This window comes from Heterocephalus glaber, unplaced genomic scaffold (genome assembly GCF_053883595.1).
Source record: "Heterocephalus glaber isolate CG9 unplaced genomic scaffold, H.glaber_assembly_v1.0 deba00001442, whole genome shotgun sequence".
In the NCBI taxonomy this organism is placed as follows: domain Eukaryota; kingdom Metazoa; phylum Chordata; class Mammalia; order Rodentia; family Bathyergidae; genus Heterocephalus; species Heterocephalus glaber.
The window spans coordinates 47,064,236-47,084,199 of NW_028258296.1; the positions used below are offsets into that span (position 1 = coordinate 47,064,236).

Consider the following 19,964-nt stretch of genomic DNA (forward strand, 5'->3'; position numbering starts at 1 on the left):
TTAAAATTTCATAAAATTTTATTATCACAGTAGGAGGCCTACAGCCCTTTAAAAGTACTTTTCCCACTTTCAGTTTCTTATGAGTTCATAATATTCTGTTGCTTAACAACAACAAAGTATTTTGTGTGTCAGAAATACAACTCCACTCAGTGAGTTCTAAGATATGTATTACTTCAAAATTTTAAAAATCAAACCCAGTACCTAACATGCTATTTGTTCAACAAGATTGAATTCATTGGTAGAAATGAGTATGGGATTGTGTCATTATTAAATTCAGAAGTCTCTCTTCTTGACTGGAAACTTCTAGAGATTTTTTGTTCACTTCATAAGATGTCCTCCTTTTACTATGCCACCCTATTCCAAGATTAGTTAATGCAGCTGTCTATACTCTTGACCCCTTCTTTCCCTATTTTTCTCCTGTCCTTCCATCTGTTACTCACTGCCTTCTCTGCATTTCAATTTCTTTCCATATGGTACCTCTTGTCTTCAGCTCAAAACCCATTTGGTCCTGTCTCTAAAGCCTGTTCTTTAAAAAAAAAAAAAAAAGACTCCTCTCAACCCTGCTTTTAATTCTGAGATATTACACTCTCCTCTCTTTACGTTCAAATATTTAAATGCTATTTGTACTCTCAGTTTTTGGCCTCTTGTCATTCATACCTTTTGCTTTATACCCTACTGAAATTTCATCTTTTGAAGTTATAAGTAACCTCTAATAGCTTTCTTTTTCTTTTTCTTTTTCTCTTTTTCTCTAGTGCTGGGTTGGAGCCCTGGGTCTGAAAAATGCTAGCTTCTACCTCTGAGCCCCACCTCCGAGCCCTTTTGATTAGACTACTTAACCTTCCTTCAGCATTTGACGCTGTTGGCCATCTTACTTTTAAAACTTCTTCCTTGGTTTCAGTGATGCTCTTGTTTCTTCTCAGACCTCTCTTTTTCACCTGCCGCTTAAATTTGATGCCTTCTGTGATGGTGTGAAATATCCTTATCTGTGACTCCCATGGCACACTGTTCAAGTTCTGTCGCAGCACTTTTCATAACTATATTGTAATAGTGTTTGTCTCTTGCCCTTTAGAATTTAAGATCCTAAAAGACAGAAGCCAGAATGATACTCATTATTTTGTCTTTTGTATTATAAAAAAAGTCTCTTTTCAGTCTCTCATGACCTCTGGGTCCACAAGCAGTGATTCTCATACATGTTTGTTTGTATGTATTCTTATAAAGTATACATTGCTTTGTGTGTATGAATTTGTATAAATGGTATTGGTACTGTGTACTCATTCTGATCTTACTTTTTTTTTCCTGAGTCAGGGTCTTGCTATGTAGTTCAGGCTGGCCTTGAACTCACTGTGTAGCTTGTGCTTACCTCAAACTCACAGTGATCCTCCTGCCTCAGCCTCCCAGGTGCTGGGATTACCACACCCAGCTCTGTTCTTACTTTTTGCACTTACTGTATCTGAGGTCTGTCAAGTTGCCATGTGTGCATATAATCTGTTGCTTGTATCTGCTGGGTTATTCATTCTTCATAGTACACATTTATTTTAACTGATCCTCTTATGTAGCTCTAGCATATTGCAGTGGTACCTAACATGGACTGAACATATGAGTTGAATGAATATTGCATAAAAATATTCACCTGGACTCTCCCTACATCTGACCTATTCATTCTCTTAGGTAATCTCATTAGTTCCATTAGTTTCAACAGGTGGTTAACATCGAGATTTGATTTTTTCTCCCATCTCTAGACTCATAGATTTAATGTCACAATCTCAACATCTTTCCCTAAAAGCCCATTTATTCTGTTCTCTGTTTTGTTTAATGACATCCCCAACCATTCACTCACCTAAAGTAGGTATGTGTGTTTTCTCTCTTCTTCACTTCCTGTGTCTAGCAGGTGCCCAGATCTATTGGCTCTACCTCTAGAATACCTCTTAAATATGGTCTCCACACTTGTATGTCTCGAGGTTAGATTCTAACAGCTCTTCCACTGACCAGTGGATCTAACCTCTTACTGATACTCTTTCTGGTTTACACCAGATTTGCAGCCTATCATTAGTATCATTCAGTTTATGGTGCTACAGATTGAACCTAGAGCCTTGCACTGAGCTACATCCATAGTCCTTTTAGTTTTATTTCAAGACAAGGTCTTGCCAAGTTTTCCAGGCTGGCCTCAAATTGCAATTCTCCTACCTCAGCTTTTTGAGTAACTTTTTGAGCAGCTGGGGTTACAGGCACGAACCAACACACTTAGTTTCAGTTTGATCTTTTCATTTTTCTCTTAAAAATTTTTTTTGTAGCTCCTTTGCTACCTATGAAATTAAGTTTAAAGGCATTACATTTCAGACATTTACAGACTGGCCTGAACCTGGTCTCCTTTCTGTATCAGCTCTACTCTAACCTCTGCACCACATTATGTACTTTGATTCTTCACAGCCTTGTTTGAACTGTTCCCTTTGTTTAGAATATCATTTTCCTTTCCTTCTCCATCATACATAGAACCCCTCATCTAAGCATACCAAATAGTTTTGTCAAATTGAATCATATATAATATGATTTCTCTTTTTCAATTGTCTGCACTAGGTTAGTGATAATATGAGAATGTATTCATTCTGACAAGCCTCTCAGATTACAGGGATTTTTCCATTTTATGCCTAGTTGATCCTCTCAAATGTAAGCTGCATGAATGGCAAGTACCTAATCTTGTCCAGCACTGCACCCTATGTATCTAGAATCTAGTACTAAGTACTTCAGAAGTATTTAGTCTATGGAAGAATGAGTTCAAACACTTTGATTCTAACTTGAATGCATTGAAGGGTCAAAATAGATCGTCATTTATTAATTCATATGCATTAGAAGAGAGACAACTATAATAATACAGTTTTATAACTTTTATTACTGTTCACATTCCATTACATTATTTACATCTCACCCTGTATTAAGGAGCAGTTTGTTCCTCAAGACAGAAAATTATTGTTTTGTGTTTGTTTCTATATTTGTATTAAAGGATATCAACACAGTGCAAGTGGCATATGCCTGTAACCCCAGCTACTACTCAAGGGCTGATCCAGGAGGATCATAAGTTTGAGACCAGCCTGGGCAACTTGGCAAGACCCTGTCTCAAAGTAAAATTCAAAAGTACTAGGGATGTTTTTCGTGTAGAATGCCCATGGATTAAATCTCTAGTACCAGGGGGGAATAAAAAGGGTACCAAACAACTGAGATATGTCTTTGTCCACTATGTTTTATCTATGTAAAGAAAACAAATTTAATACTTCATTATACTGTATTTTAATTGTCCACTGACATTTTAACATGGTAACTTTTCCTGTCTAATTGGGGTATAATCATCTGCATTCACTGACCGGTTAGTCAGTGAGAGTTTCATGGGTATCAGAAAAAAATTAACAAAATTTTTGCTTTTCTTTTGACCAGGGAAGAAGGTGTTAGGGATTGAATCCAAGGCCTTACACATGTGTTCTACCTTTAAATCAAGCTATACCCATCCCCAGCCCTAGAGTAGTTTTAAAAATAGTACAGTGTTGCTTGTCTTTCTTTATCTATCTAGATTTTTTTTTTAATGCTACTTCCCAGACTTATCAGCTAAAGATTTCTGTAAACAGATGCCTGAATTGCATATATTCTCTGTCTTTCAGAATATATTTACTTCTCTCCCATTTCGTGTTTTTATTGGATATTTGCCTTAAGGGGTAGTTTTCTTTCTTTCACAAAACCCTCATCATCACTTTCTCTCTTTGCTTGCCAAAATGATACTCTGAGTTCTTTTCCTTTCGAAATGACTGTTTTAGTCTCTCATCCTTCCTCTTCTTGTAGCGTCTTCCATTTATAGGACAAATGACTGCCTTCTCTACACCAGACCTAGAAGTCTGCAAGAAAGAGTGCTAAAACAGCATCTTTTAAAGGTTTAGAATATACCCAGTTTTCCTGTTTCTTCTGGAATTAAAATGAGAAAAGGGGGCGAGGGATTTAGCTCAGTGGTTTCGCCGCCTGCTGCGCAGGCACAAGGACCCGAGTTTGATCCCTGGTACCAAAAACGAACAAAAAAAACAAAATGAGAAAAAGATCTTTGTTATCCCATACTCGTTCTGTGATTTATAAATTTTCCTAACAATGTTATCACCCATCAGAATAAAAAAGAAGAGCGAGGGTCACCAAAGATAACTCATGTTCTTCTGATCTGCATATTCCAGGCCCCTTTTAAATTTTTTTAGTACTGGGGATTGAACAGGGCCTTCTCACCAAATTACATTCCCACATTCTCGGCCCTCTTTTTTTTTTTTGGTGAGATGGTCTAATTAAGTTGCCCAGGCTGGACTTGAATTTAAGATCCTCCTGCCTCAGCCTCCCAGAGTGAGTACACTTTTATTGTGAAGGTAAAGGCAGTCTCAGTCTCACGTGGGGATACTTCAAACTAATAGTAACAGTAGTTAGGAACATTTATTCTGTTTTTTGTTGGTTTGTTTTGTTTTGTTTTGTTTTGGACTGAATTGTTGGCCAATTCTGAAACCAAAAGTAAAGCCAATTAAGATCTTTTTCTTTTTTTTCTCGGTTCCTGGGATCAATCTCAGGACCTTGCACTTGCCAGGCAGGTACAGTGCCACTGAGCTACATCCCTGGCCCAAGATCATTTGAAAAAGAAAAACAGGAGCAGTGTTCAACTTTAGTTTGCTCGATTCTGCCATGTTTAGTGCTGTGCTGTAAGTGGTAACCATTGCCACTTCACATTTAAAGTCATCATTAAACACCACTCTCCCCCTTAAATTTTCAGTCCTGGCTTCTTTATTCTTCCTCATTTTTTTCTCTAAAGAAGAATGATCCTTTCCCAATTTTGAATCCTAATCTATCTGAAATACTGCTGGTCGAAATTGAGTAAGTAGTTACTTACCTTCCTTTACATAAGGCTACAGTGACAGTAGAAATTGCCACCTTCCCTTCCTCTGAATTGTGACATGGAGCTTGTTCTTTCCTTCAGTGTGTCATTGTAGAGAGTCTTTTCTATCTTCTGTCATTAGAGTGCATGGTTGTACTCTCCTTGTTTCTGTTTACCTGCCCTGATACCCTGCTGACACCATGGTGTGACTCCCAAACGATTACTTGGCCCTTTTTTCATTCTATCCTGTCTCTACACCCACCCAACCCACTCTTGTCCCCAAAAACTTTTTTTTAAGTTTTTTGAGACAGTCTTGCTATGTAGTTCAGGCTGGCCTTGACCCCAAACCGATCCTCCTCCCAAATTCTGGGATTAGAGGCATGCAACAAAACTTATTATTAATAAACTTCTAAATGTGAACACCTTCTAGTCAAACTAAGCTCCCAGCCCTCCTGTCACATCTTAAATTTGAGTAGCTTGTTTCTTGGCATGTTTCCTTGAAATCTGCAATTTAAGAACCTTACCTCAAAGAAATTAAAGACCCATCTCATGTATAGCTTCAATCCCTGTCCTCTACAGGATCCCCCAACGAGAGGAAGAATTTAATGAGCCTTCTTTCATGCTAGTGATTGAACCCAGGACATCAGCAGGCTCTACCACTGAGCCATATCTCCATCCATTGATCTCTTTTTAAATATTTTAACCCTGAGGGGCTGGGGATTTAGCTCAGTGGTTCCAGCACCTGCCACGCAAGCACAAGGTCCTGAGGTCGATTCCCGGTATCAAAAATATATAAATATTTTTTAACCCTGAAGTAACACTCTTTGTTAATACATAGTAAGTTAAAGAGCCTGCGTACATCTGTAATAAGGAAGTTTTCAAGTTTATAGAGTTAAGTTAAAGTATCACACACACGGTCTGGTCTAGCCCATTCCATGTAGTACTTCAGAGACAGCTCTGGCTAATCACCCCCCCCAAGCCTCATGGTGTTTCCTGTGACTCATTAACTTGCTGATAGTCCCATTTATCTGCCATAACCCACCCACTTCCAAGGTTTGCCTTGTCCTTCCTATTTCTTTTGAGTATAAAGTTTGAGTCTTAGAAAGTTCTGATCAAATAAATTGTATTTGGTGTTCCTCTAAACACTAATGATATAATTTAAGAAGCATTTAACAATTAGAGGTTGTTGTTTATTACTGCTATTATGCCTATACTTGTCTGGCACATTGTAAGCTCCTTGAGGAGAGGGGACTACATCTTAGTCCCATATCACCTGTCGCTTAGCCTATGTACTACCCAACAAACATTAAGTATTTAATAAAAGTCATGTCCACCCATGAACATCCTTGTATCCAGAATGTTTTCCCAGGCTTCTCCAGTGACATTTTGGTTGTCTAACCGTGGTAACTGTCTGCAGCCATACCACCCTGAATGCACCTGATCTCATCTAACCTTGGTAACAGAGTTGGGGATTTTAGATTTTTTGTTTGTTTGTTTTTGCTGTGCTGGGGATTGAACCTTGTAGCTTAATATAAGCCCCCAATAAAGTGGAAATACTTTCCATGTGGGTGATGATTATATAAAGAACAAAAAGAGATTGGCATCTTACTTTAAAATCGAAATATACTAATGTGTTCACCATCCATACACACATTATATTGGGAAAGAGGGAAGAGGTAACTGTATTTCTTTTTTAAATTAATAATAACACAGCTGAGACTTTTGGAGAGCACGTATGCGAGATTTCAAGAATATTATGTAGTTTTATTTTAAGCTTCTGGTAGTAATATGTTCATTCAGCCTGTGACAGCAAAAATAATGAGTAATAGATGACTAGTGTGTTTTGTCTGCTATGACAATATTATTGAATCTGTCTAGCCAGCCATTTGTTTTCCTGTTCTCTGAAATTAAAGACCATCATGTTTTCTGACAGTGTAGGCATCTTAGCTCAGTTAGCATATACTGTGATTGATGTAAAAATAGTAAAATTGCAAGAAATTCATTGCTTTTAGCTTTATTACTAAACTCTCTCCATGCTCATATAAAATTTCTTATGAAACAGCTGGAATACCATTAAAGTATTAAAACTCAGCCTTGATAGCTTTGAGTATAGGTTTTTAAATTACTACCTGATAAATAAATGTTACGGGTAACATGTCTAGTCACTTGCCTTGTGGGCAGCTCAAGAAAGCTCCCAGGGATCCCTGCCCTAGAACATTCACACCTTTGTGTAGTCTGTTCCCATGCGTACTGAGGTTGGTCTGTATCGGCAGGAGAACACGTCACAATGGTGACGTTACTTCCAACATTAAATTGTAAAAGTCACGAGATCCCTGTCCTGGTTGCTTGTGTGCTTGCTCTCTCCCTTTGTCTCTTGAGTATTTGCTCCGCGGGAAGCTGGCACCTGCGAGGAATTGAGGTCTATGCCAACAGCCCTGTGAGTAAGCTTGGAATCAGATCTCCAGCCCCAGTCTTGGCTTCACATCCCTACAGCCTCATGAAACCCTGAGCCAGAACTACCCGGCTAGCCCTCTTCTGACTGTCAGAAACCATATGAGATAAAAATGTTTATTATTTAAGCTATTTGGGGGTGATTTGCTATGCAGTAATAGATAACCAATACATACCTCCACTAAAGTGCTTTGCGTTCTTCAAATTTTGACATCTGGTTTCGATTACTGTTATTATTTGCATTAACAAGTTTGTTAAATCTGTAATCCCTACAGATGACATGACTAAATCATTAAGTTGGATGAAAAATACATCTACATTTCATCTTCTGTTTTCCAAGTGTTTGATATAAAAAATACAGACTTCGAATTCACTTTCCCTATATTCGGCCCCATATTAGAATGTTCTTAAAAGAATTGGTGTGTGACAGAAACCTTTTAAAAATTATCCCACAGATCCTTTTCATCCACAGGTGAAACCGTCTATTTTGTATAACTTGTAATTACTGTGCAAGTGACTAGAATTACTGTGAAGTACTTCAAGAGAAAACAGGCAGCCTAACAACTGAAGAAGCTCCTTATCTATTATTTATAACTCTGATGCTTATTAATTATACAGGATAATCATAGTGTGGGTTTTAAAGTCATATTTTTAGGATTAGTCAACTATATACTCAAAGTCAGGAGATGACTTCTCAGCAGATCCAATGTCAAGGTCATGAATTGTAGACCCAGCGTCTGCCTCCCACCCTGCTTTCTTCAGGGTGTTCTAAAAAGGAAGGGTCATTTTTTAAAAAACCAAAAACTCAGGTTTACTTTTTCTTTTTTCTTTTTTTTTAGGTTTACTTTTTCTATTTCCTTTTTTCCTGCTAAACCAATTTCAGTACCAGTAATGATTCCTTTACCAATATTTACCTTACAGAAATAGTTATTATAAATAAGAAATGTGACAGTAAAGTGGTATTTCAACTGCTTTTACACTTTTCTCCTGCTTTGTCAAAGCCATTTTCTTCTAAATATGGATTTGTTTTAGGATATTAATAGCTACAAGTAGATATTTTCATTGAATCTTAGGTTATCAATCTCATATTTTTAATACCTGAATTTAAAGGAACAGTTGTTCCTAATGAAAGGAATACATTGTTATTTGACATTACTCCTTTTAAAAATCGACTTTTTTTTTTTTTTTTGTACCAGGGATCGAACTTGGGACCTTGCGCTTGCATGGCAGGCGACAGAACCACTGAGCTAAATCACTGGCCCTTTTTTTTTTGAGACTGGGTCTCACTCTGTAGTTCAGGCTGGCCCTGAACTCACTATGTAACCCAGGCTAGCCTTGAACTCATGGTGATCCTCCTGCCTCAGCCTCTCGAGTGCTGGGATTATAGGCATGCACCACTACACCCGGCTGTTGAAAATTAACTAGCTTTTTAATTTTGCTTTCACAGTGATATAACGTTGATAATAAAAATGGCTCAGGATTTGATCCTTTTTTCCTTCATCCTAAATGGACTAGAGGCTATTCTGAAATTTTAATGATAATTTCCCTTTTAATTTAGACCCCCAAAAAATAGAATTCTGTTTTGGACTCTTTCTGTCTTCTACTCACTTCTTTCTGTCTTCTCACTTTAATTCTCATTCTCATTTCTCTCTCTCTCTCATAATAAGGTTGGAAAGGTGGTTTATTAGTAACTTAAAGAAAAAACAGGTACTGAAGCTTTAGCTCAGTGATTGAATACTTGCCTAGTATATACAAGGCCCTGGGTTTGATCCCCAGCACACACACACAAAAAAGAAACTAACAAGTTTGTTTATATTTCTACTACACAGACATCATCCAAATACTCCAATAATGTCGAAACTCAGATGATTGTAGTGAAACCAGAAGTAAAGCCCAGGATTCTAACTCTGCTTTGAACAGATCTGTACAGAAGACTAAGCGATCTCTGAGTCATCAAGTTGATCAGTTAACACAGAGGGCATCAGATGCTTAGCACTAAATCATGATTCTGTGTTAAGCCCTGTGTTTCTTTATTTTTTTGTCTTAAGGGCTCTTTTAAATTAAAATATAGCCACTGAATTTTTAATCCCCCCTAACTTTTCCACACTCAGCTTTTAATAGACTCCTACTTGTGAGTGTCAGAAAACATAACTGTTGAAATTAGTCTTAAAAATGGATAAATGACAGTAGTTTTCATAACCAGATTTAGCTTGAAAGCTTAAATGATATAGTACTTTGCTGTGATTTTTGAGCATTTTCTCGACCCTGTGTTAATGCCTTTTTTGTTGTTGTTGTAAAATATCTCAAGAAACTTCTCAGTGTCTGTGTGATAATCATTAGTGTCACTCACTTAACCTGCCTATACTATGTAGTGGTCATATGAAGTAGTAGGGTATTTTAAGTTCTTCCTAGCAGAGATGAGAAATGAGGAAAGAACCTCTTTCCAGCCACCTCCTGCTCCTCGGACCCCTGACTTGGCTCAAGCCCCTGAACCAGAGCCCAAATACCAGGCTGTGTCCCCTCTCACTGTCTCTCACTCCCAAAGCTCACCACACCCTGAAGGAGGCAGAAAGGAGGATGGAAGATAGCATTTGAATGGAAACTCAAAGAGGGAGTGGAATTTGGCTGCAGGTAGCAGGAATTTTGTCTGGCCCACTGGTCATGAGTGCCTTCACCCTGTTGAACCTTCAACAGTCAAGTTCCATATCCTCAAACCACAGATTGTCCTAGGTTATAATGTGATCATACTTATTTTTAGCATTCTTTCTATATCTGCTAGTACCTTGTTAAGTATGTAAACTCATAAAATTGTCATGCTTAACATTTTATAAATACAAATGTCATAACACAGAAAGAAAAGGTAAGACACAACTGCTGGTAATAGAAGATATAAGTAGAGGCAGTTAGCATAGTAGTTAAGGACACAGGCTTTGGAGCCAGGCTGCCTGGGTTTAATTCCAAGTTTGCTAGATAAGTAATCTGGAACAAGTTACTTAACTTCTGTGTTAGTTTTCTCATCTGCAAAGTGGAGATGATTAGCTCTACCTGACAGGGCTATAAAAATTAAGTTAATATGACTAAATGCTTAAAACAGTATCTAATGCCTAGTTTCATATAAGTAATTGTGCTTGTTAATATTATACCATACTACCTTTCTGGTGTTGTTTCTGTGTTGGGATGACTCAATCCAGTTTATAGTCAGCAGATTACATTTACACTAACACTGCTGCCTCTAATTACAACTACTAGACAGCAAATTCCACTCCTCAGTAATTTTAAAAAGCGAAATACTTATTTTTTTCTCTTTCCCAGGCCCAACACAGAGATACTTTCATTGAAGAACGCTATGGAAAATATAACATTAGTGATCCTTTAATGGCTCTACAGAGAGATTTTGAAACACTGAAAGAGAAAAATGATGGTGAAAAGCAGCCGGTCTGCACAAATCCACTGTCGATTCTTAAGGTGGTGATGAAACAGTGCAAGAACATGCAGGAACGCATGCTGTCCCAGCTGGCTGCTGCTGAGAGCAGGCACCGAAAGGTAGGCTGGGCCCAGTCAGTGTATGCTGCCTGCACCTTGTGAAGACTGAGTGTTGCCTGACACTTTCTTGTCAGCTGCCGGTTTTCACAGTGATTCAACTACAGAGGCTCATAGGTAACAAAAAGCTCCTTAGCTCACCTAGGAGCCAGGAGATACAAAAGAAAATGCAGATTATTCCAAATGTTAAATTTAGAGAATGTGCCAGACACATTAAGATAAAATTCCATCTTGATATGTCACTCCAGAACACTTGCTATTGTTTAACTCTGATCATCCAAACTTTGGCAAAAAACGAATTTAACCAACTTGGGCTGAACAGAGGGTTCTTTATTTGCTTAAGTGATAAATAGAAAGATGAATAAATTTTTAGGAAAAGCTATATCCCATGGAGAGAAAGAGGAATTTACCTGACCGTAAACATACAAACTAATAGATTATTTTCATTTATTCCTACTTTGAGTTTCATTGCATTTTATTGCTCATGAAACCGGAAGCAGTCCCTATAGTTGTTTACCTTAAAGCTCTTCTACCCCATTAGGAGTGGTTTCCATTCTGACAGCTCCTAAGTTAGGAACCTTTCCTCTGTCTCATCTTATAGGAATTCTGGTGCTTGTGAATTTATTCCCCAGCTTGTCATTTACTGCTCACATTTGGCCTATAAAAGATGTTTGGTTGGAATCTGCATTTTTTTAAAAACGTCTCAGTGTGGATTTATACCAACAAAGGGGGTATCAGTGCATTTTGTAGGAAGCATTTTAATAAAAAAAAAAAATTTAGACTAACAGCTGGAAAATTTGGTAGACTTTAGTCTACTTTTATGATTATCTGCAATAGAACCATCTGTTTAAAGCACATCTGATAAATTGCCTCTGCGCTGAGTCTTGCCTGTGATTTTTTCTTACCCTTCACAGTCTAAATCAGTGGTGGCGAACCTATGGCACACGTGCTGTAATGTGCTGTTTGTATCATTGAAAGCTCTAAAAGGTTCACCATCACTGGTCTAAATGAAAGTTAGCCATGGTTGGGCCTCAAATGTTCCACAATCCCCAGAAAATATACAAAATGTCAAAGGCTTGTGCATTTTTATTGAAGATGTATTTTTCCCATAGCTGAAATTAAATTCTCAAAGCTGCCTAAAGACCTAAAAAAAGTTTTAACCTCTGCTCTAGAATAAAATAATCTGAAAACATTTATGCCCCAATTTAAAAGTTGTCAGTGGGTTGGAGTAAGTTCCCTAAATTTGGAGGACTTTTACATAATTCTCTAAGAAAAATTTCACTACATCCTTGAGGGATTGACAAGCCTTATTTCTGATTTATGCATGAGGCAATTGAATTGTGCTGGAGGAGCTGGCTAGTTGTCATGCCATGGAAGGTGTATTGGGACAGTTGGCAGCTCTTGGTTACAAGGGCAAGTGAAAAACAATTCAGAATTCCTTAATAATTCAATATAAAATATTTTGCATGTTAATGTTTAGAAACCTAGGCCCTGTCTATTCTTAGATGTCTTATCAAAGTAGAACACTGACTTTGTTAGAAGTCAAAGAATACCTAAAGGTTTATAATAAGGGTCCAAGGTGCTCGAAGGCCCAGTTTATGCCTGACATTAATAACTAGTTATTAACAGTAACACGTTTGGCTCTCAGAAATGTTCTGATTCCCCTGCTTATAACAAAAAATAGAGCTCCTTATTCCACCTCTTCTCATTCCCTATCCTCCTCAGTACTCAGGCAACGCCTTTCACATTTTAACCAAGTATACTGGTTGCTAACCTCTGTGTCTCCAAATAAGATACCGCTTTCTCTTGCTTGAGAAAACCTAGATAATTGTATTACTTCCTTTTATGATAGATGCAGATTTACTTAGCACCTCCCTTCCTTTTCTTCCCCATCCCTCATTATCTAGGCAGTTTTTTTTGTTTGCTTGTTTGTTTCCAGTGCTGGGGATTGAACCTCGTACATATTGGATAAGTGCTCTACCACTGAGCTATCCCCAACCTCTTTTTTCTCTGTTATAGCTGCTATTCCCAAATCCCGAATTTGTCTCATTCTCTTTAGAGGGTGAGCATCAGGCCTGTGGAGTAGGTGCCTGCCTGCTAACTTTCAGTGTATAGGAATCAGGGTGAGGGAACAAATTACTGTCCTGTAAACACAGACTTTGAGGCAGCCTCCCTGCATTCTATGCCACATCTCACCTCTCTGAAGCACCTTCCACCTCCACATGGCATTCTTTGGGGCCCTGCAAGGATGAAATGGCTCCCTTTCCTATATTAAAGTAGTTACTACTCCTGCCTCTTTCCTTCTTTGAGATATTAGTAAATTTTTTTGTCTGCGAAAGTCTGTCTTTTCATTCCATTTCTGTAATTTTAGAGAGCTCTTCAGAGAGATGACTTACTACCATTAGCCAAAAGCCTATTAAATTTAATTTTTAACATTTTTTAAATCAGAAGGCAGTACGTCAAAATGTTACATTTATTTTTAAAAGAGTTTCATATCCCCCAAAATTTTCTCTTCATTCATAAAAAATTTTTATGAGGAAAAATCATGAGAAATTGCTATTGGGATAACTATGCTCTTTCCCTGGAGATCTGGGGCAAGGCACATCCAAAGCATGAGCAGATGTTGCTGAGTAACCCACTGCCACTCAGAATATTGTGCTCTTACAGGTAAGGTTATATGGAAAATGTCCCTTTAAGTTTCTATTTTCCTTAAAATTAGGCCTCATCTTTTGGCACCAGGATAAGTGGGGTAGAGATAGGCAGGTTAACTACAAGGCCTTGGGGAAAATCTCCACTTAAAGTCCTAGTAATTGGGCTTTTTTACAGGCAGGATAAAGTCAAGAGTCTTCTGTATACTTAAGTAACTAAAAACAAATATGTATTATTAATGAAAAGCAAGGAACAATTAGGATGTTATCTATTTAATTTCAGGCTCCTTCTGGTGCTTCTAGTGATCTGAGCATTGAGTTTTAGTTTTCTGTGATCCTGTTTTGCTCTGTCACCTACATCTGATCCCTGTTCACACCAGATAGCCTACAGTTCCCCAGGTGTTCTGCCAATTCTCTGAAACCTTCTCAGTCTCTACAGCTAATTAATTACTCCTCTCTGTTCACATACCATTCTGTGCCTACCTCAAGCAAAGTAAATAACTTGATTTCTAGTACATAGCTTACATGTCTTTCACCCCACTTGACAGTATGCTCTTTGATTGCCCTGGCTGGGTTTTATTTATTTAATCTCTGAAACTGTGTTTAGTGTTCAGTTAGGCATTTGGTATTGTAAGTATGATTCCTTGATACTTGGAAATGAGTTTTTAAAATTCTTTAAAGGTGATACTAGACCTTGAGGAAGAAAGACAGAGGCATGCCCAGGATACAGCTGAAGGAGATGATGTCACCTACATGCTAGAGAAGGAGAGAGAGAGGCTGACTCAACAGGTAATTAAGCTAGAGAAAATCACAGCAGGATGTGCCTCCAGTTGAATTTCTTGGGGGTTATCCTGCAGGATATAAATTGGAGTTGCTCAAAAAATGGCTTTGTGGTCAGACAAGCCTGGGAACTACTGGATTAAACAATGTTAAATGGAAAGTTTCTGAGTTTAAATTTGTTAGAACCTTTAGTATCCAAAATAATGTGAATCTGCAAGAACAAGACGAGTATTCCATGTCTAACAAACCTGTTTTTATAGTTTTTTGGATGTGGATCACTCATTATGGGGTTATAATTCTGTAGAACACGGTTTGGGAAACACTAATTTAGAGCAGTAGCTTGCACACTTTATTTCCACTTAGGACCCAATAGTATGTACACACATACACACATGGCTGAAACCAAAATCTCACCCAGGAAATGAAACAGCCCTTACTGCCTATAGTACACACAGACAGTCTTTCTCTCTCTCTCTCTCTCTCTCTCTCTCTCTCTCTCTCTCTCTCTCTCTCTCTCTCTCTCTGCCTCTCTCTGCACACATGCACACACACAGTTCTGGTCATGGCTAAATTGGTTTCCTCATCCATTAATAGGTCTCACAGTATGAAAAACACTGCCTAAAAATGTTTCTTCAACCCTTTCATTTACAGTCTATGTGCAGTAAATAGGGATGGAAGACAAAAAGGACTATATTTATGTAAAGAGTGTAATTCAAGTGTGGCTGTTTATGTTTGTTCATCTTTAAGACCAGAGAAGATTATTACTGAAACTTAAGGTTTTGTTTTGAGCAGCATTCACCGCAAAATCTGGCTTTTATGGTTTTCTGTTGATTTGATTGGTTCTGTGTACTTTCCACATACCTAAAACACAATGATGCATCACATTCCCAACTGGTAACCCTGAGACCATTAAGAACTAGAAGTGCCTCCTAAATCATCAAAGAAAGATTAAGTACTGTTTGTGCCATTTTTGTGTTGTGTTCTGATTATTCAGAAATACTGAGCTGGGTTGTAATTCAATGATAGCAACTTGCTAGCATGTGCAAGCCCCTGGGTTCAATGCCCAGCAATGCAAAAAAGAAAACAAATACTAATCCAAGTCCCATGGCATACATAATAATCCCATGTAGCAGAGAACAACTAGCTAGGATACTCTACTTGATCGTAATTTTTCATTATGTTTTGTTAATCTAATCAAGATATGTGGTGACATTTTTTTCTAGTTGGAATTTGAAAAGTCCCAAGTGAAGAAGTTTGAAAAAGAGCAAAAGAAGCTCTCTAGTCAGCTGGAAGAGGAGCGCTCCCGCCACAAGCAGCTCTCATCCATGCTGGTGCTTGAGTGCAAGAAAGCCACCAGTAAGGCAGCCGAGGAAGGGCAGAAGGCAGGGGAGCTGAGCCTGAAACTGGAGAAGGAGAAGAGCCGGGTGAGTAAACTGGAGGAAGAGTTGGCAGCTGAGAGGAAGCGAGGCCTGCAGACTGAGGCCCAGGTAGAAAAGCAGTTGTCTGAGTTTGACATCGAAAGGGAACAACTGAGAGCAAAACTGAACCGAGAAGAGAACCGGACGAAAACTCTGAAAGAAGAGATGGAAAATTTGAAGAAGATAGTGAAGAATCTAGAGGCTTCCCACCAGCATAGTAGCACTGATGACCAACTCAAGAAACCAGTAACCACGTCCAGAGGCACGGCAACTGAGCCTCCCATGCTAGTGTCTGTATTTTGCCAAACAGAGAGTGTTCTGGCAGAAAGAATCCATGGAAGCAACATAGCCAAGGTGACAAACACTGGGATGCCTGGTCCCACCGCTCCTACTTACTCATATGCAAAAACCAATGGCCATTGTGACCCAGAGATGCAAACGACCAGGGAGTTGATTCCAGGCAGCAGTGTAGAAAATCAAGTGCCTCCACAAGAGAAATCTGTGGCATTGGCTCAAGAGAAACCAGTGGAGAATGGGGGGTATCCGGTGGGAACTGAGACTCCAGTCCCAATGCCTAGTCACCTCCCTTCCAGTGGGAGCTCACCTTCTCCCAGCAGCACTGCCTCCTCCTCTCTAACGTCCTCTCCTTGCTCTTCACCAGTACTAACAAAGCGCTTATTGGGGTCATCAGCTAGCAGCCCCGGCTACCAGTCATCCTACCAGGTAGGGATCAACCAGCGGTTCCATGCAGCTCGGCACAAATTTCAGTCCCAAGCAGATCAGGACCAACAGGCCAGTGGTCTCCAGAGCCCTCCGTCCAGGGATCTGTCCCCCACCCTCTTAGACAACTCTGCTGCCAAGCAGCTGGCCCGAAACACAGTCACTCAGGTGCTTTCCAGATTCACTAGCCAAGGGCCAATCAAGCCTGTCTCTCCCAACAGCTCTCCCTTTGGCACAGACTATCGAAATCTGGCCAACACTGCCAACCCAAGAGGCGACACCAGCCACTCACCTACTCCGGGGAAAGTGTCCAGTCCTCTGAGCCCCCTGTCTCCGGGAATCAAATCCCCTACCATCCCAAGAGCTGAGAGAGGAAACCCTCCACCTATCCCACCGAAAAAACCTGGCCTCACCCCTTCTTCATCTGCTACCACTCCACTGACCAAAACTCATTCCCAAGCATCCTCTCTGACCAACTCAGAAGACCTTGCCAGCAGCTGCTCTTCCAACGCTGTGGTAGCCAATGGCAAGGACGTTGATATACTTTTGCCTACTGGCAGCTAGTTCCTAGGAGTGAGTCTCCACACTTGACATTCCATCCAGTTTTGTCCAAGAGCTCAGAATGAGACCATTGAGTCAGATTATGTTATTTATTTTAATAGTAGCTGCAACCATCTGTATAATACATTTAGTGTATTCTACCTTTTTGTATTTTTTTAAGTAGAAACTGAGTGTTTGGGTTTTTATGGCTCACATCTTTGTACTGAATCTAGAAGGGCACCTCAAAGACATTTGAAGCTCAGCAGTCACTGTCTTGTGATGGAGAAAGCTAATTGAGTACCAGGTGGTCATCTGCTATTTTGGGACTAGAATTAATCAACACTCACTTTGAATAATGCAGAAGTATTTCATGCAGATTTTTATTCCAGATGAACGTGTTTTAAAAGTGCCTGAAATAAGACCGCCATGTGAATGTGATTCTGCAAAACAAAAAATGGATCGATAATCACAGAAAATGAGATCCTATGTGAATTCTGAATGTTAAAAGCCGATACTGCTTCTAATCCTCTTTTACTGTTTTTAATACATGCTTTGTGTTCTGAAACAAGGCTACATGAATAGAATGGGAATCCTTCTTACATTGGGTATGAATCTTCCATAAAGCTGAGCTTTATAGAGCCCTTGAGAAACACTCTTGAGCACTAAGCAATTGGGGTGCTGATTTTTTTGTACTTTTAAAAAATTAAGTCACTCCTAGTTCCCTGCAGAATGAAATCACATCTCCATTCAAAACTGTTTTCAAGCATCTACTGTTGTGAAAGGAACTTCTGATTCTGATTGCTTTTACTTGAATAGGAAATGATTGCTCATTCTGTATAAGTTTTGCAGCAGAATGAAATCTGTAATCAAAAAGCAATAACTTAAAATTGACTCTTTGTGATATTATCAGTCAGAATTATACAAGTTTTATCAGATTGTTACATTTATTCTCCAAGCTGCCAGCACTTGTCAGTATCTGTGGAACCAAATTAACTTTTGCCTAATTGGCAGTATACATATATCTGTATAGATACATACCCCTTTATGTGTTTAACATTTACTTAAACACATAACTATTAGTGTGATTATATCTTTGGAGTTTGCAATATAGCATAAAGGACAAGTAGTACTGCACATTAAGATTACCTACCAAAGCAACTAGATATGTCTGGGACCCAGTCAGTCAAAGGAGGACTCTTGTCCATGAGGAAGTGGGAAAGTTCCAAAGGAAGCCCAAGTCTTCAGCATCTTAAAAAGGCACAGCTAAACTAACCCTACTGGCACAAAACTCAACTGGTCAGAGTGAAACAGATTGCTCCCTCAAGTGGGGTCAAATAACTTAGAGGGGCGGGAGCTGTAGCAGTCTGAAGCACCCAGTCCCTTTTAAAAGGGCCACCCTATTCTGCTCCAGCTGCCTCCTGCTGTACACGAATGGTAGACCAGGGCTACCAACTCTTCAAGTTTTTATGATACCCAAATTTTCATGAGAAACATTCTCACTTTTTAAATATCAAGAACTAATTCAAACAAAAAATTTTAACACTTCAGCTGGGTTTAGTTTGCAAGCTGCCAAATTGCAGCTTCTTTCATTCTAGAAGCCATCATTTCAATCACTGTATTTGTATAGACAGAAACCGGCCAGACTTTCCAGCTGTGTAGTGTATGTGATCAAGTCCATGGAATATGACTAGCCCACTCTTCCAACCAGGGCTCTCATCACCCAACTCAGATGTGGTGGTTATATGGTTATAGATTTTTTCATCCATAAGGAGAGGCCTTGGTGTCTTTACATACACATTCCCCTAACCATCATCTATCCAGCAGCTCCTGAGCTGCTATAGTCTTGTTTCCTTTTAATCCAATATGGGTTGATGAGGGAAAGGTGGGTAATAGAAATTAATGTATAAATCACATGGGAATATACTAAGGACTCTAGCTTATAATTTGATTAAAGGCAAAAATTTAAATGGTACTGGTGCCCAAAGTGTTAACAAAATGATGTAGGAGGTATCTTAAACTGTCCAAAGCAATCATGCATTGAACTTTATTCCCATTGCATAGCCAAAATGAATAGTGTTGATAAAATTTCTGAACCTTCTAAACACGAGGGAGACTACAGTGCCAGAGTACTATTACCTCTCTTGCTTTAAGTGGTAATCTTAAAAGTTGCATTGTGCTCTTCCTTTGTTTTGGAATACGATAGAGAGAGAGAGATACTTTAAGGAAGTTTTATTTCTTAGGAAGTGCACTGAATAATGTATTTCTTTTGCAATGTAATATGGGGGTGGGGTATGCAAAATAAATGTGTATTTTTGCTAGTTGCCTATCTTCTGAGATAAATAAGCACAATCCTCCAGTGGATCCAATAATTTAGTTAGGTATTATAGCTTAGTATTTAAGTTTTCTATAGATTGTGTGTGTGTGTGCTAAAAGTTCCACAGTTCACAATTTTGGTATTAATCCATGTTGAAAAAGCTGTTACTGGTCAACAGATTTTAATGATGTGCAACATATAACATAAGCATTAACTAGTCCTTAACATTTGTAAAGTCAAATGTACCATGCAGAAATCTTCCTTCATTTTTATAGCAAATTACATTAAAACAAGTTAAATTATACTGTCTGAGGAAAAATAGTCTTATTTGTACAAGATGAAGAATTTTGCATAATTTGGGCATATTTTGTTGGGGAATGAATGGGTAATGTAGAGGGAGGACTTGATCATGGCTTTGAAAAACAAATGAAGTCAACACAACCATCCAAGTTAGACCCCATAAGGAACTGGGGCATTGCTTTTGTTTGGAACTGTATTCATAATAATATAGTCTGTAATTTTTTAAAAACATGGAAATTCTATTAGCTTTCCCATCGCTGAGATATAATACCCAATGCCAGCAATTTAAGGACAAGTTTAATTTGGCTCTCAGTTTCAAGTGATTCAGTTCATGGTCTCCTGGTTCTAAGGCAGAAACATCATAGCAGAAG

The 19,964-nt window shown here is 38.7% G+C and overlaps 1 protein-coding gene across 5 annotated transcripts in view; it reads left to right on the forward strand.

The window, feature by feature from the left end:
• The window catches only part of Cttnbp2nl (CTTNBP2 N-terminal like), a 53,344-nt gene extending 33,747 nt beyond the window's left edge, over positions 1-19,597 (forward strand). For all 5 annotated transcript variants that reach the window (XM_004853730.4, XM_021265681.2, XM_087212694.1 and 2 more), the window contains 3 exons: positions 10,646-10,876; positions 14,203-14,310; positions 15,525-19,597. In XM_004853730.4, coding sequence (XP_004853787.1) covers positions 10,646-10,876; positions 14,203-14,310; positions 15,525-17,003 — 1,818 coding nt within the window. In that variant the 3' untranslated portion in view covers positions 17,004-19,597. The remainder of the gene's footprint in view (positions 1-10,645; positions 10,877-14,202; positions 14,311-15,524) is intronic.
• The last annotated feature ends 367 nt before the right edge of the window (positions 19,598-19,964 follow it).